Source organism: Catharus ustulatus, chromosome 21 (assembly GCF_009819885.2).
Source record: "Catharus ustulatus isolate bCatUst1 chromosome 21, bCatUst1.pri.v2, whole genome shotgun sequence".
In the NCBI taxonomy this organism is placed as follows: Eukaryota; Metazoa; Chordata; class Aves; order Passeriformes; family Turdidae; genus Catharus; species Catharus ustulatus.
Genome location: NC_046241.1, coordinates 2,291,292 through 2,317,981, shown reverse-complemented (window position 1 = coordinate 2,317,981; position 26,690 = coordinate 2,291,292). Strand labels below are relative to the sequence as shown.

At 49.0% G+C, this 26,690-nt stretch overlaps 1 protein-coding gene across 19 annotated transcripts in view; it reads right to left on the bottom strand.

Annotated features, from left to right (window-relative positions):
- CACNA1B (calcium voltage-gated channel subunit alpha1 B) overlaps window positions 1–26,690 on the bottom strand; it is a 292,874-nt gene that overhangs the window by 123,059 nt on the left and 143,125 nt on the right. For 11 of the 19 annotated variants that reach the window (XM_033077555.2, XM_033077556.2, XM_033077560.2 and 8 more), the window contains exons 8-13: window positions 24,377–24,492; window positions 17,617–17,673; window positions 16,920–16,994; window positions 14,981–15,070; window positions 11,334–11,543; window positions 1,627–1,739 (exon numbers count right to left, since the gene is read on the bottom strand). In XM_033077555.2, the coding sequence (XP_032933446.1) occupies window positions 1,627–1,739; window positions 11,334–11,543; window positions 14,981–15,070; window positions 16,920–16,994; window positions 17,617–17,673; window positions 24,377–24,492 (661 nt within the window). The remainder of the gene's footprint in view (window positions 1–1,626; window positions 1,740–11,333; window positions 11,544–14,980; window positions 15,071–16,919; window positions 16,995–17,616; window positions 17,674–24,376; window positions 24,493–26,690) is intronic. The other 8 variants (XM_033077569.2, XM_033077564.2, XM_033077573.2 and 5 more) reach the window with 3 other exon arrangements.

Sequence of the window (26,690 nt, the reverse complement as noted above, 5' to 3'; positions counted from 1 at the left end):
AGGGAGGGGGTTTACATTCTCCATTTCAAAGAGAAGTTCCTGCCTTTCTCAGCAGACACCTGTCCTCCATATATAAGCCGCACCTGATTATAAGCTGCACTTTGGGTTCGGACCAAAATTTTAGTCAAAATGGTGCAGCTTATAATCATGAAATTACTGTATTCTGGAGTTATTCTGGGAGTCATTCTGGGAATTATTCTGTGACTGGGTCCTGCTCAGCCCACGCTGCAGATAAGAGAGGCCGAGTTCTGTGTGAGCACAGATTACAGCTAATTGCTCCTAATGAATAAATTACCATGCACACCCAGGCTCTTTGTGAGCGCAGCCAAACCCAGCCCCACATTCACACAGAGCTGCAGTCTGAGCCTGGACTCTGCACTGAAAGAATTTGAATTATTGCCCTGCTGTCACCTCATCGGTTGTTTACTCTTCTGCTCCTGAAAAGCTCTTGTTATAAATATTATATTACATATATATATATTATATTACATTTTATAGTATTGGCTTTTTGCAAATATTATGGTAAATACTATGGGTGTACTATTAAAATAGATTTTAAATACAGTTTTCTTTAAAAATAACAAACCAATAAAATATCTTTATAGTAAATAAACTACTTAATTAAATAACACCCAATAAAAATACCTACTACTAATATATCAACTACCAACACCAACCATTTATAAAAATTAAAAACCACAACCCAAATTAAAACTAATAAAAAGAAATTAAAAGCACAGCTAAAAAACACACATACTCTTAAAAAAACCTCAAAAAATACCTATGTAAAACAATTCCTAAAATATAAAAAATAATTTATAAAAGAATATTTATATAATAAGTCTATAAATATACAACAAACTAATAAATTTTGAAAATATTTCCAAAACAAGTATACTCTTAACTAAATACTAAACACTCAGCCATTATAGCCTTTTACTTCATTGTTTATCTCTGATTATCTTTTATTAAAGTTTTTAAAATCTCCCCAAAAAATCGAGCTCATTTTTCACACTCTGCCTGTGTGACTCGAGGTGAAGGCTGCTCAGTGGGTGATGTGAGCAGGAAGAAGTGTGGGGTTTTTGTGGAGTTTTTTTGGGGTTTTTTTTGTCTTTCCATCACCTCATTGCAACAGGAGGGATAGCAATGGGAGCACTCAGGGGCGCTGATACTGCAGGAAATGAAATCCCCCAGCTGTCCCATCCCTTCCTGAAGGGATAACCAGGGCAGATTAATGCATGTCACTGCTAATTTATAGCGGGACAGCTCCCACAGGAGCCACTTCCATGGGTTTCCACTCCCCCTGCATGACAGCAGAGACCCCTGCCTGGCACAGGGAGTGACAGCAGAGAGGTTTCCCTCTGCCAGAGGGCAGGGCTGGATGGGACATCCAGAAGGAATTCTTCCCTGGGAGGTGGGGAGGGGTTGGAATGGAATTCCCAGAGCAGCTGTGGCTGCCCCTGGATCCCTGGCAGTGCCCAAGGCCAGGCTGGACATTGGGGCTGGAGCAGCCTGGGACAGTGGGAGGGGTCCCTGCCTTGGCAGAGGGTTGGAATTAGATGATTTTAAGGTCCCTTCCACCCCAAACCATTCCATGACTTTTCCACCCTGCTGGACATTACTCACCCCAAAGTCAAAGCAGTTGAAGGAAGAGTGGAAGTAATTCCTTGGCCCCAGCCCATACATCTTCAAAGACATCTCAGTGAGGAACAGCCCCAGGAAAACAAACTCTGCGAAATCTGGAAACGGGAGAAGAGACTAAATCATTCCATGAGCCCTTGGTGGGCAGAGCCCCTTCATGTGGGGGATTTTTGTTCCTTTTCCCACAGCACCAAGGGCCTGCTGGCAGAAGATCCCTGTGCAATGGCAAACAGGAGCCAGGCACTGTTTGTCACAATTCCTCCTGTGTGCCCATGAGCTCTGAAGGCAACATTCACCTGTGGGCAGGGTGGGGGCAGGAGCATTAAATAACATCCTCGTTGTCTCTATCAAGGATTTCAAAGGAAAGCCCTGGATCTAATATTTTAAAGGTCAAATTTAATTGCAAAGATGTTTTGGGACTTCCGTACTTGCAAGAGATGGAAACTTTTGGGTGTGGGGTGTAAGTTTCTGTACCATCCTCCGATGATAAAAATACCCTTCTACCCAACAGAAGTGCTGACTCTGAGAGCTCGTATTCAGAGGTGTTGTGTCTCCTGTTACCACATTTATTTTTATTATGCCTTTATAGCCCTGTAATTATGGAAGAGCCCCTTCTGTTTCCTTTCCCTTCACATATCACAGGCTGGGAAGCTTTTGATGGGAAAATTTATCACCTATGATGAAACAAAGGGCAGAAGGAACAGAGCTGGAGGCTTCAATTTCCACATCAAGTTTTGAAGACTTGAAGCTACAGCAAACACTGCTTTTGGCATTTTAAGTTTGGATCTGGAGGCCAATAAGCAACAGAAAGAGTGAAAAACCACCTACACTACCAAGAAAAACCAAACAGCAGAAGGCAAACCTCTCTGGAGAAAAGAGGAGGAAGAGAATCAAACCTCAAAAGGTGGGGATTAATCACCTTGTTTTGTACAGCACAGGAGGTTCTCAGAGGCTGCAGCAGCACAGATGCTACAAGAAACTCTCCTGTAATTACAGTTTTATGATTCCAGGAACGATAAAGAGGAGATAGTGCCAAACTTTACTCAGAGGTGCAGAGAGACAGACAAGGGGCAACAGATACAAGGAAAATTTCAGCTGGATAAACCTGGATTCCAGGTGCTTTGTACACTGAGGGCAGCTCTGGGCTCTGCTCTGTGACAGGGATAGAGCCCAGGGAACGGCTGGAGCTGGGCCAGGGCAGGCTCAGGTGGAGATCAGAGAAAGGTTCTTCCCCCAGAGGGTGCTGGCACTGCCCAGGCTCCCCAGGGAATGGGCACGGCCCCGAGGCTGCCAGAGCTCCAGGAGCGTTTGGGCAGCGCTGCCAGGGATGGACAGGCTGGGATTGTTGGGGGGGCTGGGCAGGGACAGGGGCTGGGCTGGGTGATCCTGGTGGGTTCCTCCAGCTCAGGATATTCTGTGATTCCACCATTCTCTGACCTCCTGCAACCTGCAGCTTCAGCTGAGTGGGGGGAGAGACAGAGCAGGGAATCAGGGTCCTTCCCATCTGCCTGGATTTCCATTCCCAGACTTGCACACCCATGGGGAGTGAGCAGAGCTGGCCCAGCTCCACTCTGGGTGTCTTTGGAAATGCCTTGAAAAATGCAGCTTCAATTACCCAAAAATAAAAAAGGGATTTAAATTTTAAATTTTCAATGAAAGCCAGCCATGGAACACCATGGGCATAAAGTTCCCTGAAATCCAGGAAGCAATAATGAGATGAGAGAGGCTTTATTAACACCTTAGTGAGGAGCCTGCAAGGACACCTGTGCCAACATTTGCAAAAGGGGAGGAAATTTCAGGCAAGTATTAATTATCCCACGTGACCTGCTCTCCTTGAAACCAGGAACAAGATCATTAAAGGAGACTCTCAAGGGCAACATGTTCCCAGCTGAGGAATAAGATGACAAAACCTGAGATCCACAGCCTTTTCCCCAGGAAGAGGCAGGCTCCAGCCTCTGGATCTCAGTGCTCAGGGAAGAGCATGGGGACAGCAGCACAATTCCCCCTCACCTTGAGCTCAGAGCTTTTGAGAAGCAGCCTTTTCACACCTGACCCAGCTGCAGCCTTTCTCCTTCCTGACAGGAGGTGCAAGCACTCAGTGAGGAAACTGCTGTCTCCAGCAGCAAGGACCCCAGAGCAAGGAGATACCCATCATTGTGCTGGGAATCCATCTGCCCTTCCAGCTGCTTGTCTTGGGTTACAATACAGAGTGTGATAAAAGGTATCTATTCTATCACCATCTGTTGAGGGTGGGGGCAGTGATCCTTATCTCAATGGGAGATATTCTGCTAATGGCCCATCCATTGAAACCAGGCAGGGCATTGTTCTTTATCTTTTCGCAACCCATCCTTCCTCCAGCCAGTCATTTTCTGCTAATGGTCATTGAGTCCCACTGTGGCACTGATAAAATTACTGCATCCCATTGGGAGTTGCTCCAGCCAGGGGGAAGAGCCCAACATTTCTTACCAAGATAAAAACAGAGGTTTTGGGACACTAAGGGAGCCCCTTTCTCCACTGGGCTCCAGAGGAAAACCGGATTTCTCCACATCCCCACTGGAGCTCTGGAGGGAAACTGCACCTTGTACAGGAGCACTGCTCCAACTGAGCCACATCTGTCACTGCAGGAGGATGCAGCCACCATGGAATGGGACTGCTGCCAGCACCCTGCCTGACGGGTGTCAGGTTGTACTCTGACTGTGTCAGGGTTTGGGGTTTGTTCTTTGTAGTGCTGTATTTCTATTTTAATTTCCCTAGTAAAGAATTGTTATTCCTATTCCCATATCTTTGCCTGAGAGCCATTTGATTTCAAAATTATAATAATTTGGAGGGAGGGGGTTTACATTCTCCATTTCAAAGAGAAGCTCCTGGCTTTCTCAGCAGACACCTGTCCTCCAAACTAAAACAGCAACTTTTCGTTCTTTGTCCATATATAAGCCACACCTGGTTACAAGCTGCACTTTGGGTTCGGCTTTTAATTTCCCTAGTGAGCAAGTGGTGCTCACTGGAATCACTTCCAGGTGTTCTCCCTCCCACAATGTTTGACACCCAGCCAGTGCTGTGAAACCTTGTTAAATCAGTTGATAAAATCCCAGGGAGAGGTTTTGGATCCTTCAGGAATCAGTGCACAGCCCCCACACTGTCATATCTCCTGATCTCTGCCCCAGCCTCACCTGAGTCACACCTCAGGTACCCCCAGATTCTTCCACACAACAAAAATCCTCAGTAGTGTTTATAACTGCAAATTTGCACCAACAGATCTCAGGACACTTTTCCAAGACAATTGTCATCATCCCAAAGGAGCAAAAAAAAGGAGGAAGGAACCCAGGATTAATGTTCAGTCACTGCTCCAGCAGTGAACACACCCCAGGTATCACGAGTGCCAAGGTGTCACCATCAGACTGACACATCCTGCAAACACACCTGCAAATCCAGAATATCACACCAGGAAAAAGACAGAAAGTGGCAAAAGAAAATCAAGAAATACTTGATTATGTTAAAAAAATGTAAAGCAAAGCAATGTTTGAAACTCAGAGCATCTAAAAACCAACTTCCTTCTGCTGCTCTTGCAAGAGCCACCCTTGGCCTTTCCCAGCTGATGAATTCCAGAGCAGAGCCCAGAACTGGCAGCAAGAGCTGTGTCTCAGCAGGTACCAGATGCTACAAATCACAGCCCAGTCAGGCTGGGAGGGAGGGAAGTGAAATTCAGACCCTGAACTCCTTGGGCAGAAGGAATTGGCTCTATGGAGAGGCTGCTGCATCCAACACACGATTTCTTCTGAGAAGGCCCTGCCTCAATAATTGAAAATGCAATTTTGTTGTTTGGGCCTCCCGGTATTCAAACCTCACCTAATTTCATTTGCCTTACTCAGAAGCATTTTGTGATGTGATTTAAGAGGAAAAGTTTGATACAAACACTCTTATTTCATTTCCAAGCTGTGCTCTTGGCAAAGGCCATGCAAGCATCCCTTCACCCCACACCTTTGAATTAGGTTCCTGATTAGAGTTACCAGCTCCTTGTTGTCAATCACCATGGATTAATTCCATTTCTGCCCCATCTCCAAGTCCAATGGCATCAGAAGCAGGTGCCTGACACTTCCCTCTCCTCACTCTCACATTAAACAGAACCTCAGCAGGGCAAAACTTGCCCCTTTTTGCCCAGGCAGGTGTGAAATGCTCAGCAGACAGAAATAAATTGCCCCAGAAAGCCTTCTCCTTGCAAATGCTGCATGTTGATATCCAGAGGGAGCTGGGTCGACTTCTAAGGCAACAAAAGCACCAAAAAAAGGCAAAATTGTCCCAAAGATGAGGTTCAGCACTGGGCAGGGAAGAGGCCCTCAGGCCATAATGGCTCAAATGCTGTGTTCAAATACTGGATTTATCAGGAAGGACACATTGTGCATTTGGGGTTTAGACCTACACAGGTTAAGGAGCCAGGAAGGATCCCTGCAGGATTTGCTGGAAAAAAGAAGAGAGCTTTGGGAAGGGCAGAGCCCAAGTGAAACCTGAGTGATCCAGTGCTGAAACCTCACCCCAGAGTCCCTAAACCCCATCCCAGAGCTCCAGAGAGCTCTGCCCCAAGCCCACCCCACAGATTTAGGCAGAGGAAGAGGAGCCCAGCCCCCATGTCTGCTCCTTTTGAGGGACCCTCCACTGAAAATTCATCTTTGCTGCTTCCAGACCTCAGTGATCCCAGAGTAATTCCAGAGTTGGTTTCTGACAGAAATCTCTTCTTTCTCAGAATATTGGCAGTGGTGGAAATAACCATGAAGAGATGATCATGAAATCATGAAATACATGCATGAAGTATATTCTTTTATAGGCAACTGCAGCTTATTTAACCAAAGTCTGTGCTTCAGTGAGCAGTGTCCATCTGCAATGTGACAGAAATCCTCTTTGGCCCTGGAGTCCTTTCCAAACAGAGAAGGAGAATCTCTGATTGAATTTGAGGATAATTACAGGGGCATGAAGTAGGGCTTGTTATTAATCATACCACAAGAACTCAAAGAATTCCTCATCAGCTCTTTCAATAAAGCTAAAGAAATCCCAAGCCTCTCTCCAAAGCTCCTGCAGTCCTTTTTCCAAAGCAGTTGTAGAGATATGGAGCATCAAGCAGAGAAAGCTTCTCAGAACAATTCAAAACAGAAAAGTTAAAAGAAAAGACCAAGGGAAAAATAAATCAATGCAGACCCGTAGGCTTTTACCAACTGTTCTTTAAGTAAAATTAATTTGTAATGTAATTAAATTTCTCCCCAGAGGGACAGGTATAATTGAATTAGAGGTGCCTGGGTAGAGTTGCAGGGTTTAGCAGATCCTCACAGGATCTGTGCTCCTCTCCTGCTGCTACAGTTCACAAAAAGCCTCCTCAGTTCATTCCTAAGCACGTTCCCTGAAACAACATCATCAGAATTTTTCATTTCTCTCTTGCTCTGCATCACACCAGCCAGGTCCTGCTCCTCTGCAGTGATGTTCCCTCATCATGGATTAACTCCTAACCCATTTTTCAACTCTGTCACTCTCCCAGTTAAAGGATTTTGCCAAGAATTTCCAGGAGTTCTTTCAAATCCCTTGGTTTTGTGCTATCTCATTCTGCCTCTATCTGATGGATTTGTGCACAAATCTTGGGCAGAATGGGGCTTTCCTGGAGAATTCCTGGAGGGCTCAGCCCCAGCTGGGCTCCTTCCCACATGTTTGTGCTGCAGAGTTCTCCAGGCAGGAGTGAGGGGACACATCCAGTCTGGCCATCCCTGCAACACCAAAACAAGCAGCAAAGCCTCAGGGCACTGAGCACTCCCTGCACTCGGTATCACTTCAGGGATTTGTAGGAATGTGAGCTATGGGAGCTCTGCCATCCCCCAGGAACGGGGCAGAAAGGTTCAGGTCATCCCAATGCACAGCCAGGTGTGAGTGCAGTCCCACAGCTCCTCATCCTGCAGTTCAGCAGGGTTTGGAGGTATTGGACACTTGGAATTTAAGAGGTTGAACTTGTAGGGCTTTTCAGGACAATTCTCCAAAGCTTTTTTGTTCAAAAATCACAGTAAAATAGATTTCTGCCCAAAATGAGCCCACAGAGCCTGTACTGCTTCTCTTGGAGAAAGCCATCTTAAAAAATAAAACAAACCCTTAAACAAAGAAAAACCACCCCAACCCCACAAAAAACACTGTCTGGTGTACATTGGAATTTAGTCCAATGATGACCATTCATGGAGAGATTTAGGTGGGATATTGGGCAGGAATTGCTCCCTGGCAGGGTGGGCAGGGCTGGCACAGGGTGCCCAGAGCAGCTGTGGCTGCCCCTGGATCCCTGGCAGTGCCCAAGGCCAAGCTGGACATTGGGGCTGGAGCAGCCTGGGACAGTGGGAGGGGTCCCTGCCATGGCAGGGGTGGGATGGGATGGGATTTAAAATCTCTTCCAACCCAAACCAGGCAGGGATCTCTGGTTTTTATTCTCTTTGTCACAGTGACCAATCCTGTACCACCCTGTCTAAAAACCCAACATGAGCATTCACAAAACCTTTCCCTATTTCTGGATAATCTGTTTTTCCCTGTGACCCACGCTGGGCTGCCCCTCCCCAGTGCCAGTGCTGTTTCCAGCAGGGTTTATGATCCCAGAAATGCAGAGCTCCTGGATGGAGGGTGACAGAGATGCTGAGGGGGCTGGAGCATCTCTGATGAGGACAAGGCTGAGAGAGCTGGGGCTATTCAGCCTCCAAAAGAGCTGATTGTGAGGAATCTTCTGAAAATATCTGCAGGGAGAGCTCAGAGCAGGGCCCAGGCTCTGCTCCAGGGGCCCAGCAATGGGACAAGCAGAACAGGCAGAAGCTGATTCCAGAAGTTCCACCTGAATGTGAGGAAGAATTTCTACCCTGTGAGGTGAACAAGTAGCTCAGAAGAGTGTGAAGTCTCCTCCCTGGGGATATTCCAGAGCCATGTGGATACAATCCTATGTCCTGTGCTCTGGGATGGTCCTGCTGGAGCAGGGGGTGGCACCAGGGACCCTCTCAGGTCCCTTCCCTGCCCCATCTGGGGTTTCTCCCAGGGGATGGTTGTGGAGCCAAAGGGCAGTGATGCTGCACAGGCTGGGAGGATACTGACAATTTTATCCCTAAGAAATCCCAGTGTTTGGTGCTTTCCTGCCTGTTCCATTAAATGTGGGATCCCCCACTCCCAGCTCAGTGGGGAGTTGGATTTCTTTCTACCAAGAAATTTAATCTTTCTGCCCAAGGCCTTCTGACACTAACTGACATTATGGACAAATGCAGAGCTCCTGAAAATGGATCCATCCCTAATTCCAACCTATTCCCTGGTGTTTTTTTCACTTGGGATAGATTGTAAACCTCATTTGTGGCCTCTGTCTCAGCTAAGTTTCCCAGCTGGAGGCGAATCTTTAATTCCAAGAGACAGAACCAGCCCTTCCAGCCCTCACTGGAACATGAAGGAGTTTCTGACTCATGGATTTCTTCCTTTGGAAAATCACGGCATAAGGTGCTCCCAAAACTGAGTTTTGTAAATCTGCAACCTTTTTTTGAGTTGAAAGACTTCAGGTGTGGGGTTTGTTTCCTAAACATTTAGTCCTAATTCCAGAGGAAATCCTAATCCTCACAATTTAATTACCTTGCCAATCTAGCTTATTATTTCCTCTGGTAAATTGAGGTACTGAATAAGCAAGAGTGACTTCTCTGTATGGTCTGTCTCTCTTTTCAGTTGAAATCTTGCCAAAAAAAAAAAAAACTTGAAAGAAATTTCTGTCCTTATTATACATCTCTCATTAGAGCTCCATTACCTGGTGGCATTAAATATTTCAACAAATATTAATAAGGAGCTTTTGATGTCAGAGCAGTCAGTATTCCTGACCTCTTAGGTCTAATAAAAAAAAACTTCAAAAGTTTGCCTTCCTTGTAATAAGGTAAGACCTGAGGATCTGAGGCAAGAAATATTTAAGTATCTAATTTATAGAGAAATCAAGGCAAATTAGGTAGACAAGGATCTTTAAAGATCTAAGCCAACATTGTTAGACTGTTGGAAATATTTGAAGTTTTCGCCCAGCCTTTTGTTTGCTTTTTTTCAGAAGTTTGACTTAAATTTTCATCTGGTCAAGTGCTGAACAACAGATCTGTTCCTGGTCATTTTACAGGGTCAGAAATGGCCACAGGAATGGCTTTGTCTTTAGGAACAAACCTCATCCCATCCTTTCAGAAGGAAAAATTTGTACTGTCAGCATCAGGAATTTCTAGCTCTAGGTGTCCCAGCCTCCAAACTTCATTAAAATAAACAAAAAAAAGCTCCATCCTTCACCTTCCACATTTTTTTAAAAACCAAGCAATTCTGTGACCTCAGGGAGACACCGTTTCTTATTCATCAGAGCAATTTAAACCCCCAAAACTCGTATTTCAAAAGCACTTCCAGACTCTCTGAGCTAAACTAGGTGACCACAGGAAGCAGCTAAAATAAAATCTCACAGATATAGAATAATCTTCACTCTGGGATTATTTCTGTCACTTAATGTCACAGGAGGGCACCGTGACACCCATCCCATGTCACCACAGCCCATCAGGGAGAAAAGGAGCTGTAAAGCTGCAGCCTTTGAAAGGCTCTGACAGGAATCACAGCACGGGTGGGGACAGTGCCAGATCCACAAGCACTGGCAGGAGTTTTATCTCACAGGCCATTGCACCTGCTGCTATCCTGGGAATGCCAGAGCTGGCAGAGCTCTGAGTGTGAACCCAGCAGGAATCACCCATGGGTGCAGATCAGCTGCAAAAGTGACACAGGTTTGCAGTTCTCTGGTCACAGGTTAGCCAGAGAATCCTGCTCTTCCCAGCACCACCGCCCTTCCTTTTGTGCATCCTGCTCCAGGATAATCCCTCCTGCCCCATTCCAGGACAATTCCTCTTTGTCCCATTCCAGGACAATCCCACCTGTCCCATTCCAGGACAATTCCTCTTTGTCCCATTCCAGGACAATTCCTCCTGCCCTGCTCCAGGACAATTCCTCTTTGTTCCATTCCAGGACAATTCCTCTTTGTTCCATTCCAGGACATTTCCTCTTTGTTCCATTCCAGGACAATCCCTCCTGCCCCATTCCAGGACAATTCCTCCTGTCCCATTCCAGGACAATCCCTCCTGCCCTGCTCCAGGCTTTACACCTGTCTGAATCTCAACTTTGCAATAACCTTTAAAATAACATTCATCTCTCAAACTAATACCTTGGTGGATTTTCCTGAATTGTGTGCTTGAATAATTTGAAATACGATTTGAACGAGAATTGGAATTGTTCAGTCTGGAGAAGGGGAACTTTGGGTGACCTAAACGTGGTCTTCCAGGACCTGAAGGGGCTGACAGGAAAGATAAAGAGAGACAATTCACAAGGGCCTGGAGTGCCAGGACAAGGGAAGTGGCCTCCCACTGCCAGAGGCAGGGACAGATGGGATATTGGGAAGGAATTGTTCCCTGGGAGGGTGGGGAAGGATTGGAATGGAATTCCCAGGGAAGCTGTGACTGTCCCTGCATCTCTGAAAGTGTCCAAGGCCAGGCTGGAGAGGGTCTAATAGAAGGTATCCGTGCACAGGGGGAAGAATAAGCTGGGCTTTAAGCTCCCTTCCCACCCAAACCTGTGATTCCATGCCCGGTGAGGCAGGAGAGCCAAGCTCAGAGGGAAGCTGCGAGCAGGGAGGGAACAGCAGTGCCAGTACTCACAGAGAGCAGTGGTCAGCTTCTCAGGCTGGTCATAGTGCACCATGGCCACACACAGGGTGTTGAGGGCCACCACGCAGAGCACCACCCAGTAGAAGCTCTGAGCCTTGACCATGCGCCGGATGAAGAAGCGGAACATCTTCTCTTTCCTCCTGAAGTAGGACGAGCTCTCGTTCTTCCCACTCTTCAAACTGGCACGGGCAAAGGGAGACCCTGGGACAGAAAGAAGAGTCACCACAGCCATCCCAGCAGGGAAAAGGTGCAGGGGTTCCTGGCACACAGAGCCTCTCCAAGCACAGCTCAGCAGAAGCTGGGGATGTTGAGAATGGGCTGAGCAAGGGCGTCTCGCTTGTAATGAGGGATGAAGGCTGGGGTTTTAAACTTCATGGATCAGTGCCCAGCTCCACCATCTAAACTGGGCTTCCAAACCTTTGCAGCAATCCTGAGTGTCCCAGTTTAACTCATGACTTTTCCTGGCTGGCAGGGACAGAGAGCAGCGAGCACAGGGTATTTCTGCCCATGGTGTGGAGCTGGGTAGGCGCAGCAGGAAAGCTGGTCCCTATTTTCCGTGCTCCAAGGAACAATTACTATGGAATGGAGTGAAATCTTCTTATTTGACTCTCCAGCCTCAGGTATTTCCTCAGCAGAGGGCTCAGTCTGCCTCAGTGCATCAGATTTTGGGCACAGCCACTCATTTGTCTCAATTCTGCCTCTATCAGCTCCATTTCCACTCCAGGCCGAAACCCTGGCAAAGACTCAAGTGTTTCAACAATAGGAAGCTGATGGAAGAAATGATTCCTGATGTCAGCTCTCCCCACGGGGTAGAGGCACTGCTCAGATGAAAAGGCAATCTCCAGGCAGTGCTGAGGCAGGAGAAATCAGGAATAAGGGAATAAACACAGGGACCCCTTGGGGCTCCTCTGCAGCAGCCACAGAAGCTGCTGCAAGCAGGGAAATGGTGTCTGTGCCAGGCTGGCACTGCCTGTGCCAGGGGTTTGTGACAAGATACCCCTATTGTCCTTCCCCATCCGGGGCAAGGATGAGCAGGACATGTCCTCCTGGGCTCAGTGACATGAACAAAGAGCTCTGGAAGCCAAATCTGAGTGTGATCACCTCCATGTCAGCACTTGGAAAGGGCAGGAATCTCACCCAGCCTCGTCCTGCAACATCAGCCACAGCAGCCAGAGAAAGGATGAGGCAGGCAGATGTGGCAGCAGTGGGTTCTCCAAGCCTCACAGCCCTACACAAGTGTGATGTTCCCCCATGGAAAGTGAGCTCTCTGCTCCATTTCACATTTCTGGCCATCCACCAGCACTGCAAAAGCAGAGCTGGCTTGGCCAGGCTTTGAACAAACTCCTTGCTGAAAAAATCAGTTTGTTCTTCTGTTGGTTTGAAAATCCTGCCTTTGGCAGTTTGGAAGAGAAGAAATCACAGTGCTGCTCCTCTGCTTTAAGACAACAAGAGGAGCCACAGGTTGGGATTTAGGCTGTTTCATATCACAGCACTCCTTAGCAGCTGCAGAGCTCTCGGATATCCAAGCCCCTCTGTGCTCCCAGACTGGCAAAGGAACAGTGCTGCCCTCTCATTCCTCTCTGCTGATCTTCCAGAAAAGCAAAGCAGTGATATTTAAACTGCTCTAACATGGGAAACATCCCCTTCTCTGGGCTTTGGTGTCTGGGAATGAAGGCAGTGCCTGGTACAGCACAGAGGGTGTGAAGCCAGTGGGAGTGGAAAGAATAAAAGCTAAGAACAACTGCAGAGAACAGCCTGGGCAGTGTTTACCACTACAGAGCTCTATCCTGCAGTTATAAAGCCCATCAAGGTGCCTGTGTTTGAATTAAAGTGCAACATCTTCAGCCAATGGCCAGAGAGAGACCTGGCAAAGTCTCCCCACCCTGAGCTGCATCTTCACGTGGCACTCAGGGATCATTTGTTAGTTCTTCCACGCTCCTTCTGTTCCCATCTGAACACGTTACAGAAAACCATCCAAAACCCCTTTTCTCCAAAACAGATCCTTTATGTGTAATTGCCCACGTGATCTGATTGTTTATGCTCTGCATTTCAGCCTCTTCACAAGCCTGCAGAAGTAGCTGCTCGATCCAGTCCTTCCTTTCTGCCTCGTTCCATGAATCAAAATCAAAAACTCTTTTCCCAAGTGGGTGAGGCACTCGCAGGAGGTGGAAGCACTGCTGTTATTTTCCCTGCCATATGCTCCCGAGACAGTTCCCAGCTCTGCCTGGGATTATTCCCGAGCCCAGATGCTCTGTCATCCCTGGCCACCTGAAATGCTGAACTCCAAGATCTGTTGGCGTGGCATTGGCTGCCCAGAGCCTGGAGGGACTTGGACTTGGAGGCAAAGATCTCATAATTATTGCAACTGTGAGCAAATATTCCAAAAATGACCATTCCTTGTTATCCATGCAGGGATCCAAGAAAAAACAACAACAAACCAAACCAAAAATGCACACAGGCTGCTGCATTTTTGCCCTTTTTCAGCACCAGACCTCTCCTGAGAGTGGCAGCAGTTTCACCACAAACCCTGCAGCCCAGGGCACTGTGGCAGCTCAGTGCTGGTGTCAGGAACATGCCAAGCCACGCTCATTTTCTGCAACCAGGTCTTCCTTTAAAGGGGAGAAAATTTCCAGCAGCAGCTGTGATCCCTGGAAACACCAATGCCAACTTTCCAAAGGGCAATTGAGGCACTCATGCTTTGCAAGCAGCCACGGACACGGATTCTCAAATGTGCTGTTTGTGCTGCTCCTCCTGTGCATCCAGGATTTGCTGCTTTGTGGGGACTGGGCTGCCAAGACATTTCTTTGGAAGATAATGAGAACATCTGCTGCTTCAGCAGCAAAACAGCCTCCAACAACAGGCACGGGGATGAGCAAAGCCCCCGACTGCAGAGCAGCAGGAGATGCCTCTCCCACAGCTGAGAGGTTTTTGGCTCCAGCAGCTCCCTGAGGTGGGTGCTGAGTGCCCAGAGCTCCCCTGGCAGCCCAGAGCTGCCTCTGCCTCCCCCCTGGGCACATCTCAGCAGAGAATCAGCTCTGGGAGCTGCACAACAGGCAGCACCTCCTCAGCCTGAGGATCCCAAATTCACCCTAGCAATGCCCCACAGTGCAGGATGCCCTGCTCTGCACTGGATCTCCAGATCTGGCTTTAAAATTGCTTTAAGATCTTCCTCTAAGACAAGAATGAGAGAACTGAGGCCACTGCCCAGCACTTCCCAGTCACCATTCCCACAGCAAAGGCTGTGACAGCTCAGCTGGGCATAGTGGACAGTGGGACTGTGCCACTTCCTCTCCTCCCTCCAGCAGTGTTGTCTGGCAGATTTGGGGGTTGTTAGCACGAGTGAGCAGGTTCCAAGCAGAATCCCAGGGTGGCCAGCCCAGCAGGGATTGTCCCAAGGCTTTGCAGGGCTCTCTGGAGGGTGCAGCATGCAGGAGCTGAGCCAGGCAGCGCAGGGACAGGGTGAGGCCACGGAGCTTTTTGCTTTGGGAGGTCGAGTGGTGCTGCAGCAGCAGTGGAAATTCATTCTCCTTCAGGAAACTGCAGCTTGTGGAGCAAAGGAGCCGCTCCAGAGGAGGAAACATGACATGGACAGGTTCAGGTGGAGTCGGAACCTCGGGGGATGCGCAGCCAGTACTCACCAACGGAGCAAATGTCTGTGAAATGGTCCTCACCTTCTTCTGCATGAATCAGGTCATTTTTGCTCTTCTTTATTGCGGCTCTTTTCAACACTGCGTGCAAATTAAAGAGAAAATGCCCCATGAGGATGCAGAGTGGATTCTGTCTCCCCCTCCCTTCACTCTCCGGGGCCAGCATTTCCTTCCCAATGCCAGCTTCACGCTCCCCCACCAGGCTACCCTGGAGCAAACCGGACAACCCACAACCCTGCCGGGCCTCTGCACGCCTCAGTGCCAGGGTGCTTCACTTCTTTGCCCTTCCAGCTCTTGAAGGTTTGCCAGGCACAGCTCTGCACGTCTCAGTGCATGCAGCAGATGCAGGAGGGTGGGGGGGTCGCTGCAGCTGCTGGAATTTCCAGCACAGCACAAAGGCTGGGCAGGGACTGGAGCTTCCTGAGCCCCACGGGGCTGGGAGAGGAGTGCTGCCACCCCTGAACCATCAGTGCTGCTTGCAGAGGGCACAGTGAGGGAGTCAGCACTTACAGAGCTCACTTGGCCACCCAGCCATGCCTCAAGGAGCAGAAATGCTGCGTGGGAAAAGCGGCCACACATCAGTGAGCAGCCTCTCAGCAGCACCCAGTGTGCAACCCCTGCCCGCTGGGGATGGCGGAATTCTTTGAAAACACATTTTTTCCTCCAAAAGAAGCTTTTAGAGGGGAGGGCAAACACCACTATGTTTACTCCAACAGGGAATGAGAGCTCTGCACTGTCCACCCAGAGCAGGGGGGGTGAGGCAGGAGCACTGAGGACGCTGCTCCCAGGACCACCTACCTGCAGAACCTTGAGAAGTGGCAGAAAAAAAAAATCACGTTGGTACAGTTTGGTGACAGCTTCGAGACAGACAGTAACTAAGCAGCACTTTCTATCAGCAGTAAGACACCCCACGGTGTGGTGATACAGACTGGTCCGTGGGCACACACAGCAAAGCCACTCACGCTGCAGAGACTGCCCCGGGGAGGCTCCTCCACAACACCCCCTCACCTACACGGGCTGCCCTGCCCTGACAGACACACGGATGCGCTTCCTCCTCCTAAGGGCTGTGCTCGAGCCACTTCCAGGGAACACCCGGAGCGTCACCCAGGAGAGGAGAGGATGCTCTGAACCTGCCATCTGGATCCATTGTTTTGCAAATAACCCTTCGAGCTCCTTGCTCCCCACCCAGCTCTAGGCTGAATCCTCAGTCCCAGCAATAGCAGCCTCGGGTCCCTCCGGCTGTGTCCGTCCCAGTTCACTCCAGCATGGCCAGGGCCATCCTCAGCGCTGGAACGCCACCAGCACTGGGATTCAAATTTCCCAGCGCTCCCTGGCATGAACTGAGCAGCTCTTTATCTTCTCCCCCAGAAAACTCCTCCGTGTGTTGGGCATGAGGTGTGCCATCTCTCCTGGATGCCACGTCTCTCTGTTTTGGGGACTCAGAATTTACCAACACATTCGTGGGCTTGCTCCAAGGCTGGGAACATTCTCGGGCACCTTTAGCTTTAGGATAAGAGGAGCCTGAATATCTCTGGGTATCTTCACGCCGTGCCTTGCGCCCACCTGGAGTTTCTCACAGCACTCAGCCTCTCGCACTGCTCCTGCCGACACCGGGTGCCGCTGGAGCTGCAGCCCTGGCTGCACCCAGAGCCGGCCAGGCTCCCCCAGCTCGCACACACCCCCGCACACACACGAGGACTGGCCACGCACACCTCAGCCCTGACCTGCTGCAGCCCCAGCTGTTCCAGCCCAGCTGCTCCCCGGCGCAGGTCACCGGGCTGGCCCGGCTGGACCAGCAGGGATGCTCCGGGAGCCGCGGGGCTCGGAGCCGGGCGAACAGCGCCCGGGACTGGCACCGGTGAGCTGGGCACGGGGGCTGCGGGGGGAAGCTGCCCCTGTGTGCCACCCTGGTGATTTGCAATCCACTCACTGTTGTAGCTGCTGCCGCTGCCAGTCTCTGCCGGCGCCGTGCCTTGAGGAATCGGCCCTTCCGAGGCGGCCCTCCCTGACAGTGAATGGGAGGAGAAAAAAAAAGAGGGGGGGGAGGGAGGGGAGGGGAAAGGAGGAGACATGGGAGGACGAAAGATGGTCAGAAAAGGGAGAGGGAAGAGTCTTTAACTGAGCTTTGAGTGGCTGGCGCATCCTAAGAGCTGTCGGGGCTGGAGGCACAGGGGGAGCATCCCCGTGGCCTCGCTGCTCGGCTCCTCCGGCCGTCCTGCCACGCTGGGCTCGCACGTCGGAAGGAAGGATCACCACACCCTGTTATGTCTTACTGCTTACAGCTAACAGGGGGCTCAGTCCCTGGCTCAAATCCGCTCGGAGCCCTGCCTTCTCTCGGTCAGCCATCCGCTCTTCTCCATCCTTGTGCAGCCTGTCCCCCCTGCACACACAGCCAGCCACCCTGGCAGGGCGTGGGCACCGACCCCGCGGGCACATCCCCATCCCGGGCCGGTGTGGGGTGTCCCATAACTGCTCCTCAGCCACCTGCAGCCTGAGAAGGGGCTCATGGCCGGATTTGTGCCGGGTGCATGCGGGAGGATCCTCCTGCTCGGGAGGAAGGCGTGGCAGTGACAGCAGTGGAACCTCTCCCGTGGCACAGGAGGAAAATGCCCAGCAAAGCCACCTACCGTCCAGAGGGGACTTCTCCTCCGCGTTCTTGTCCTCCTCGGCCAGCATCACCTCCTCTGGAAAAGGAAGAGCGGGCAGGGTCAGCTCAGCATCCTCCCAGCCCTGCTCCGACCAGCGGGTGCCTGTCCTGACCCACCCACCCACCCTGACACACTCTGCAGAGGAATTCCTGCCCCAGGGGTGTTTCTCAGGCCTCTCACGCAGGAGAAAGGTTCCAAACAAACCATTTCCCCGTGAGATCCATCCCTCCTCACAACCATCCTTGCGGGTTCTTCAGCAGCTCTCATCCCCAGGGCACCCCTGCAGACCAAGGAGCTTCCTCCAGAGCAGGCAGGACCACAAGTGCCCACAAGCCCCAGGAAGGTCCCTCATGGCCATCCACACTGGAGACAGTTTGGGAAAGATGCCCCACACCCATCACTGCTCTTTTGTCTCCAAAAAAATCGGGATTCAGCCATGGGGAGCATGGGTGGCACAGGGTGAGAGCAGCAGGGCCACACGGCAGGAGGCATCACATCAAATCAAATCAAACCCACAGAGCCATTCCTTTAGCCATTTCTGACCCTATAAAATGGCCAGGAACAATTCTGTTGTTCAGCACTTGACCAGATGAAAATTTAAGTAAAACTTCTGAAAAAAGTTTTCCATGGAGGAGCTCTGCCTGGCACAGTGATTGCAACACCACCCTTCCATTCCTCTGCAACTCATCTCCAAAATACAATCTTGTAGTTCCCTAAATTAAAAAAAAAAATCAGGAAACACTAAAATCAACCTCCTCAAATGGAATAATTTTTTATCTGTGTGAAAGACAACTCAATTTCCTGAGGTTTCCCAGGGCACTGCCACCCCCCTGGCCAGTTTGCAGTGCTATTCCAATACTTGAGACCACACTCAGAACCACAGGGTTTTAGTTTGCTGCTGGAAACTGATGTGGGGATCTGCTAAAGGACAACCCAAAGCAAACAAAACATTGAGTTGGCAGCTGGTAAACTCCACACTTCCTTCTGTTCTTATACATGGCAGATTCACATGGCTGTAAATCCACTGATATGATTTGGGCTCTTACTAAACATCTGACACTGTGTTCCCACCAAATTTTGCTTTAAAGTCCGTTTACACCAGTCTAGATGGAAGAGCAACTTCAGAAAAATAAATACAAACAAACCAGAGGCCAAACATCAAAGTGTGTAGCTGAGAGCTGTCTAGAAGGATCCCAGAGGGATCAGCCTTATATAAGCCTATATAAGCCACACAAGCCTTATATAATCTCTTTATTAATCATCTGGGAGAGAGAGGGAATGATACTTTAATAAGACAGCAAATTGAGAAGGCTGAAAAATAATACCAAGGACTGAGGAAGGCTGGAAACCCAAGCAGACGGGAAGGAAATGCAAAAGTGCAAAGTAATGCACCAGAGATGTGAAAGGAAGGAGAGCTGAGGGGGTTAAAAATGTCAGAGGAGCTCAAAGCTGCACTTTAAAAGGTTTAAAATCCTTCCAAAAACTCACAAGTTATGCCTGCAATTCCCACCTACAATTCAGGTGGTTTTCAAGTCTTCTTAAGGCAGGTCAGGAGAGTGAAATGGGCTTTTTAGACAGGTCAAGAGACTTCTTTGACCAACCAGCACCTCACACCAAAAGCTTCTTCTGAAGTCCTCCCCAGGGAAAGCTGTACTGATGTTCAGGGGCTAAAATATGGGAGGAATGAAATGGCAGTTCCCAGTCTGAGTGCCCTGAAACACAAGGAAGGGATGGGTTAGGCAGGGAGACCCTTCCCAAAGGCTGCTGCTGGAGTACTGGAGTCTTACCTAGAAATTACCTTTACAAGACAATTCTGTAAAACTTTGCCCCAAATTCAGGGTTCTGAATTGGTGCTCAAACAAATCTCCATCCATAAACACAGCAGGGCTCAGTTTTGCTGTTCTTTTAAAATAACCCAACCCTCTTTGACCTCTGAAATTCCCTCAAGCCTCCCTCTCCTCCTGCAGTGTTCCCAGGTTCTCTCCCTTGATAACTGTTCCTGTCTGCCTCGTGTCCTCTGGGAATCCAAAGACCACAGCTACCCCAGGAGGTTTTTAAGGCTAAAAAGAGAGCTCAGCAGGTCACTGAGCACTGCTAGGAGAGGTTTTTAGCCATCCTGAACAGAGGCCCAGGAACTGCTTTGGCTTTAGTCATCACTAACAGAGCCTGGAAGGAGATAATTGGGAACCTGAAAAACCACCAAAAACGGTGCCTCTGCATTAGGAGGGATGTTCAGCAGAGAGATGGGGCCAGATCAGCAATTCTGAGCCTCCAAACAAAGGCTCAGGGGCTTTGCCAGGCTACCAGAGCCAGGGCTGTCTCAGCAGCAAGAGGAATTTTTGATCATTAAGTGCTGGGTGTGACTGGGCTGGAAATAAAGGCAAAGCAGCTGAGAAAGTGGTGCCCCTTCTTAGTGTGGGGAGAGGGCTCAAAGGAGCAGCAGACTACTGGAAATAACTCACACTCAACAAGGCAACAGAGGTGAGGGAAAACAAAGACTAAATGAATTTATTTTCTGGCTGGGTAAATAGAAAACTTGATAAAAGTGCAGCCCTCAGAAGTGGTTGTCACACTCTCCCAGGGAACTCTGCTTTGTCTCCGTGGCAATTCCCCTGCCCTGGCTCTCACTCAGGGCTCATTGCTGGACATGTCTCTTCCCATCTCTAAAAGCTGAAACCTGAAGCTCAGAAAGCTCAGTCGTGCCAAGAGGTGGCCTTGAAGTGACAGAGGGCTGGGGGAGAGAGGTGAAACCATTCCCAAAGCCTGGCACTGCAGGAGAACAGAAGCACTCCAGTTCTGGGTGAAAAAGTGGATTTGGAAAGACGTGCAAAATGCAAGAGATGTGAAACTTGATTAGCCCTGAACGGGAAGACTTTGAGTCTCTGAGCAAAGTGTTTTCCAAATGATTCATGTCCTTGTAAGATAAGAGAAACATCTTCAAAAGAATATTTGTGGGCTTAGAAGCTCTTTGCTCTGTGTGGAGAACTTGTAGTTCCCTGTTCTCCAAAAATTCCAGCCTTGGAGTTCCTGCAGTTCTGCAGAGTTTAGTGGAGAAAGCAGCAGGGGCAAAATCATTTGCATGGATTGCATTGCTTTGTTTCCCCATTTTTTAATTCATCTGGAAAGCACAACTGCCTTCAGACTGAAGGAGGGCAGGGCTGGATGGGATATTGGGCAGGAATTGTTCCCTGGCAGGGTGGGCAGGGCTGGCACAGGGTGCCCAGAGCAGCTGTGGCTGCCCCTGGATCCCTGGCAGTGCCCAAGGCCAGGCTGGACATTTGGGCTTCCACCCCAAACCAGTCTGGGAATCTGAGATAATTCAAATTACAGATGTTAATGGGAAACACTAAAGGGCACTTCAGTGGTCAATGAGCAATAACCACGATGTTAAATTACAATTATTGTTGACTGAGGGGAGGTAGGGCATACACAAAGGAGTGATTTTAGCCACTCACACTTCCCTTGGTGCTGAAACAACCCTTGAGGTATAAAAACCTGAGCACTACAAAATGACAAGTGCACCTCTTGTCCAGCTCCAGCAGCTACACAGAATATGTAAAAAATTACAGAGCAAAAACCATCTAGGGATTAAGACATCATTTTATGCACTGGAATCCAGGTTTCCACTCCTCCTGCCTTGCATCAAAAATAAATGAGGCACAGAACAAAACCCAAACAATCCAAATGCTCAGGGAGGATATTAGAATTACTGGAAACCTGGTGAGGCTTCCAGGGGAAGAGAGGGGATTGGGCTGGTTGGTTCTGGGTGCTCTAGAGCAGGAAAAAAAAAAAAGATGAAACAAGGTAGAGGGCGATTAGAGAAAGAAAAGTAATTAAAACAAATTATTTTTTCCCCTTGTTGCACCAAGGCAATGGTTTCAAGTGAGGGCAGGACACAGCTGGGTGGGATTGGTTTACTTTTTAAAATCAAACTGAGTGTTAACACGTGGCACTCTTTGCTCCAGGAGTCAATGAGGTCAAGGCTGGCAGAAGGATTTAAAATCAATTAGATATTCCCAGGAATAATGACCAAATCCTCCAGAGTTCCCTTAGAGCAGAATCCCAGGAGTTTTCCCTTTATGCAAACAGCTCCAGCCTGGGGCTGCTGCAGGGCATTTCTGTCCCCTTCTGTCTGTCCTCCCTGGCTGTATCTGCCCCCTCTGAATCCTGCACAAGGAATTCCAGATCATTTCAGAGCTGCAATCCCCAAAGCAGACCTGGGAAATCCCTGGCGACGGCACAGCCCCAATTTTCAGAGCCTCACTCCTAAAGCCTGGATTCTCTGCTCTGCTTTGCCTTCACGCTGCATTTTTATTCAAAGATTTTATTAACACAGCTAAGCTGATTTTAATTACTGTTATTATTCAGCTGTACTAGGAGGCTCTTTTATATTCCTATTGTATTCTCAACAATGCCTTTCCAGAGTATTTTTAACATTCCCTGATTCAGCTCTTTCTCATGCACTTCCCTGTTCCACAAAACCTTCTGCAGCGTGTGTTATTAGGCTAAGAAACGTGCATTTTCCAGCAGTTTCACTCAAGATTGGTGTGGCACTTATTCAGCCCTGGCAACAAAGTAATGGAAGAGCCAGGAATTCCCACGAGGATGGGAATTGGGGCAGAGGTTGACTGTACATTTTATGATTTCTCCATCCCAAGGTGCTCACAAGTTCGGCCGGTAATGGGCAGAGCAGGCCCAAAGTGACACAAAGCCACCCTCAACCCTGCAGGGGAATTCTCAGCTCTGATTGATGGAGATCAGGAGTTAGAGACCAAAAATCACCAAGAGCCTTGAAATCAAGACAGGGTGAGAAAGAGAGAAGCCAAGAGAATCCTGCTCCAGCCACTGGGCAAGCCAGGAATTAATCTGAGTTTGAGGCTGCACAAAAGCTGTAAACTAATGAGAACACAAATTCTAAAAGAAAAGGGAATTCTTTATTTCCTGATTCCCCCAGAAGCACAGAATGAAGGGTGGCTGCCTGAGCTGCTGCTGAATAGTCACAGTGAATAAAAGTGTGACAACACAAGTGGCCCTCGATCGTCACCCTGTGCAGTGCTACAAGAAATAATGGGTTTAAAGCACCACATAAACTGCTGATATTTCTATTTTACATCTCAGTTGTTAAGAGCAAAGATGAAGCTGATCTGTCTAAAATGGGACCCAGGAATCCATCTGAGAAACCAGCACTTCTTTTCCTCCCCATCAATTGTTTTACAAGGCCTTTTCACTTGGCTCAGATGTTGAAAAGCGAGCAAGGAGGAAATCACCCCCTGTTTGCTTGGTGCTGCGTGAAAGAATTGACTGTGGTTATGTCAATATATAAATATCAGCTCCTCCATGAGGCAGGAAGGTTATTGGTAATCGTTGCAGTCTGATAAAAATGCTATTTTCTGTTAAATTAATGTGTCTGGGTCCTGGTTAAAGTTGCTCATGCCTTGCAATAAAGAGCAGTGTTCAGTTCCAGTGATCGTAAAGCAATGTTAATGTGGGCTGGGGGGAGTGCAAAGTGATCTTTGTAGCTCATAAAAAAACAGCACAGAAAAAAGGCTGAGAAACCAGCTGGGGCAGTGTCCTAGGTTACAATGTGAAGGATGTGACCAAAAGTCTGGATTCTGTCACCATCAGTTAAGCCAGGTGGGGCAGTGATCCTTATCTCCCTGGGAGATATCCTCTGTTAATGGGCCAGCTGTTAAACCAGCTGGGGCAGTGTTCTTTATCTTTCCACAACCAATCCTTCCTCCAGGAGGTCTCTCCTGCTCATGGCCATTGAGTCCCAGTGCATGACTGATAAAATTCCATCATCCCATTGGGAGATGCTCCAGCCAGGGGGAGGAGCCAAACATTTCCTACTTAGATAAAAACTGAGATTTAGAACACCAAAACAGCCTTTTCCACTGGATCTCAGAGGACAAGAGCTGCCACACCTTTCTACAGGATCACTACTCCAACAAGACCACTTCACCTGGACTGCTACCACCACCCCAACTAGCAGGTTGTATTCTGACTCTGTCAGTGATTTTCTTTTGTACTATTGCATGCATTTTATTTTTTCCCCCCTATTAAATTATATTTCTGACTTGGAGTCTCTTACTAGTTTTGCTTTCAAACCAGTACAGGCAGGGAGTAAATAAAACAGCAATTACTCATGGAAGGGAACAGTTCCCCTCTGTGCAGGCTTTGGGCACTCAGTCACTTTTTATATTATCTTGTGGTAGGACAATTGCTTTGATCTCAGCAATAAAGTTGGCTCAGCTCCTTTAGCTTTGCTCAAACCAAACTGAGATCTTTTTGCAATAACTGTGGTACAAACACTCAGAATTCCAACAAAACCAAAAAGCACTGGCAGGGCCCTCCCCAGGCTTGGCTACACCAAGGACATTGGTAACTGTAAATGAGACATAGTGCTGAAGATTTAATTAGCATAAGCAGTTTGATAACCAAGATGCCTTAGCAAGAGCAAACAGAGCTTTGAAGGTTACAAGACTGGATCAAGTCTGGCTGACAGGAAAGAAGATTTATCTAAGTAGAAATGTAAAATTTGTGTGTGTGATGTTTAATAACGAATGTAGTAAAAAATTCCTAGCCTTCCTGAAAATGGTATATAAGCATGTGTAGCTCACAGTAAAATCAGAATCTTATCACTTCTCAATTGTCAATAAAGGACTAATTCTGGAGCCCATCAGCAGACCTCACTTGCCCCAGAACACACCCAAGCAAGGCCAGGAGAGCCCTGCCTCACCTGCTTTGAAGATCCACTCCAGGTAGCCGTTGAGCTCCCTCTCGATTTGCTGCTGCCTGCGGAGCTTCAGGAACGCCCGGCGGTTCTCCACCCGCTCTCGCTCCTTGGCAAATTCCCTGTGGGGACACAAGAGAGGCAAAACCCATCACAGGCAGGCACACAGCCCTCCCTCAGCCTTCCAGAGGAGTCCAGGATGGGAGGAGGGGGTGGAAACCACACCAAGGGATGCATTGTTGTCCAACAAATTGTTCATCAGCTGCTTCTCTGCCTCTCTCATCCTGAAAAAGAGCTGAAAAATTCCATGTGCACGCACCACAGCCAGTCATGAAACACAAATTATCATCCTCAACACTAAAAAATCATCCTCCAGGTCTCTCCACAGCACAGTCTCCTCTAGAAGCCAAGACTGTTACAGACATCAGCACTTTTCTTGAAGTTTTCCCAGGCTTTTGGTGACTGGGACAAGCACAAATCAAATGAGAACTGAGTGGGGATGGGTTGAGGTGAAATAACCCAGATGTTCTGGGCTGGAAGTAAAAATGATCCTGCTATTTGCTGAAATCCCAGAGAAAACAAGAATCTGGACAGCATCACTAGAACAGGGCAGGCAGAAAGGAAAGGTCACCCAAGCATCACAGAAACCATGTCCAAGTACATCCAGCAGATCTAGCTTGAAATGAAGGTGACAAAAATGTGCAGCCACCAGCCTAACAACTCACACTGGCACCTCTGGAAATGTTCTGATTTTCTGGACACATGGAGGTGTCCAGCTCCGTTGATGGAGCTCTGAGGCAGCCCCTGCAATCCCTGTTTTCAGCACACACTGGAGTGTTTCCCACAAGAGCACTGTGTGGATAAACGTGGGATCATGAGGCATCAGTCCCCCAGCACATCTTAACCCTTCTGTGTCCTTCACACCTTCTGTTAACAATTAATTAATTAATTAACTAATTAATTATTTTTACTACAGTCCCACCAAATCAGCCCACATGAGCTCATCAAAAGCCAGCAAGGAGCAGGAGCTGGGAGAAGGGTGGAAGAAAAGGAGCTCCAGGTGCCAGGGGCAGCTTTGCATTCACGATTTGCAGCTGCTCCTTCCAAGGTGCCACTTTTGCTTCATTTAGCAGGAATGTGACCCATGGAGAGGGACTGAGGGAGGACCTGGCACTGATGGGAGAGCTGAGCTGGAATCTTCATTTTGTCAGCACATCCCGGGCTCCTGACTCCCCTCTCCTGTCCCCCCTGCCATGACAGCCCCTGACCCATCCTTGGGACAGAGGGAGTCCAAACTCTGAGCTGACAGCTCCTCCTGGCACTCAGCACACCCCAGGGTGTCAGAGCCTGTCAGCTGGGTCACCCCTGTTCCCTTTTCATTCGTGCTTCAGCCCCTGCTGCCCGGGGCCAGGGACCTTCGCTCAGTGTGGATTTGTGTCTGGGGCAGGAGGAATGAGATCACACAGCACGAGGTGACAACGTGCATTCCATATTCCAGGCGTGGCATTGCAGGCTTGCATCAGCACAGATTTCCCACAGGAGGGGACAGCAGCAGTGGGAGGTTTCCTGGAGGACCCCCGAGGGCAGGAAGGACAGCAGATGAGCCATGGCACTGCTCCTCACCCCTCAGGAGCAGCAAAGGGAGAGCTCTCCTTTTCATCTTCTGCCAGGTCCTGTCTGGCCTGAGGACAGGAAAAGTTTCCCAGCATTTGTCCCTTTTATCACAACTTTATATTGCTGAATCACAAAACAGAAAGGACCCACAAGGATCACAGTCCAAAATCTCAAGCGGAAGATCTGTACTTTGAAAGTGTATGAAAATAAGGGAGAAACTGCTGGAAGTTGCAAACCTTCAGCAGCTTCTCTACAGATTTCCCAAGGCATCAGTGAGGTTAAAGCCACCTGTGCCCTCCTGCTCCCTGGAGCTGGCAGCTTTGAATCCCAGAATGGTTTGGGTTGGAAGGGTCCTCAAAGCCCATCCAGTGCCACCCCTGCCAAGGCAGGGACCCCTCCCACTGTCCCAGGCTGCTCCAGCCCCAATGTCCAGCCTGGCCTTGGGCACTGCCAGGGATCCAGGGGCAGCCACAGCTGCTCTGGGCACCCTGTGCCAGCCCTGCCCACCCTGCCAGGGAACAATTCCTGCCCAAAATCCCATCTAATCCTGCTCTTTCTCAGTGTGAAGCCATTCCCTGTGTCCTGTCCCTCCATCCCCTGTCAATTGTCTCTCTCCATCTTCCCTGCAGCCCCTTCAGGCCCTGCAAGGCCACCCTGAGCTCACCCCAAAGCTTCTCCTCTCCAGGTGAACAATCCCAGCTGTCCC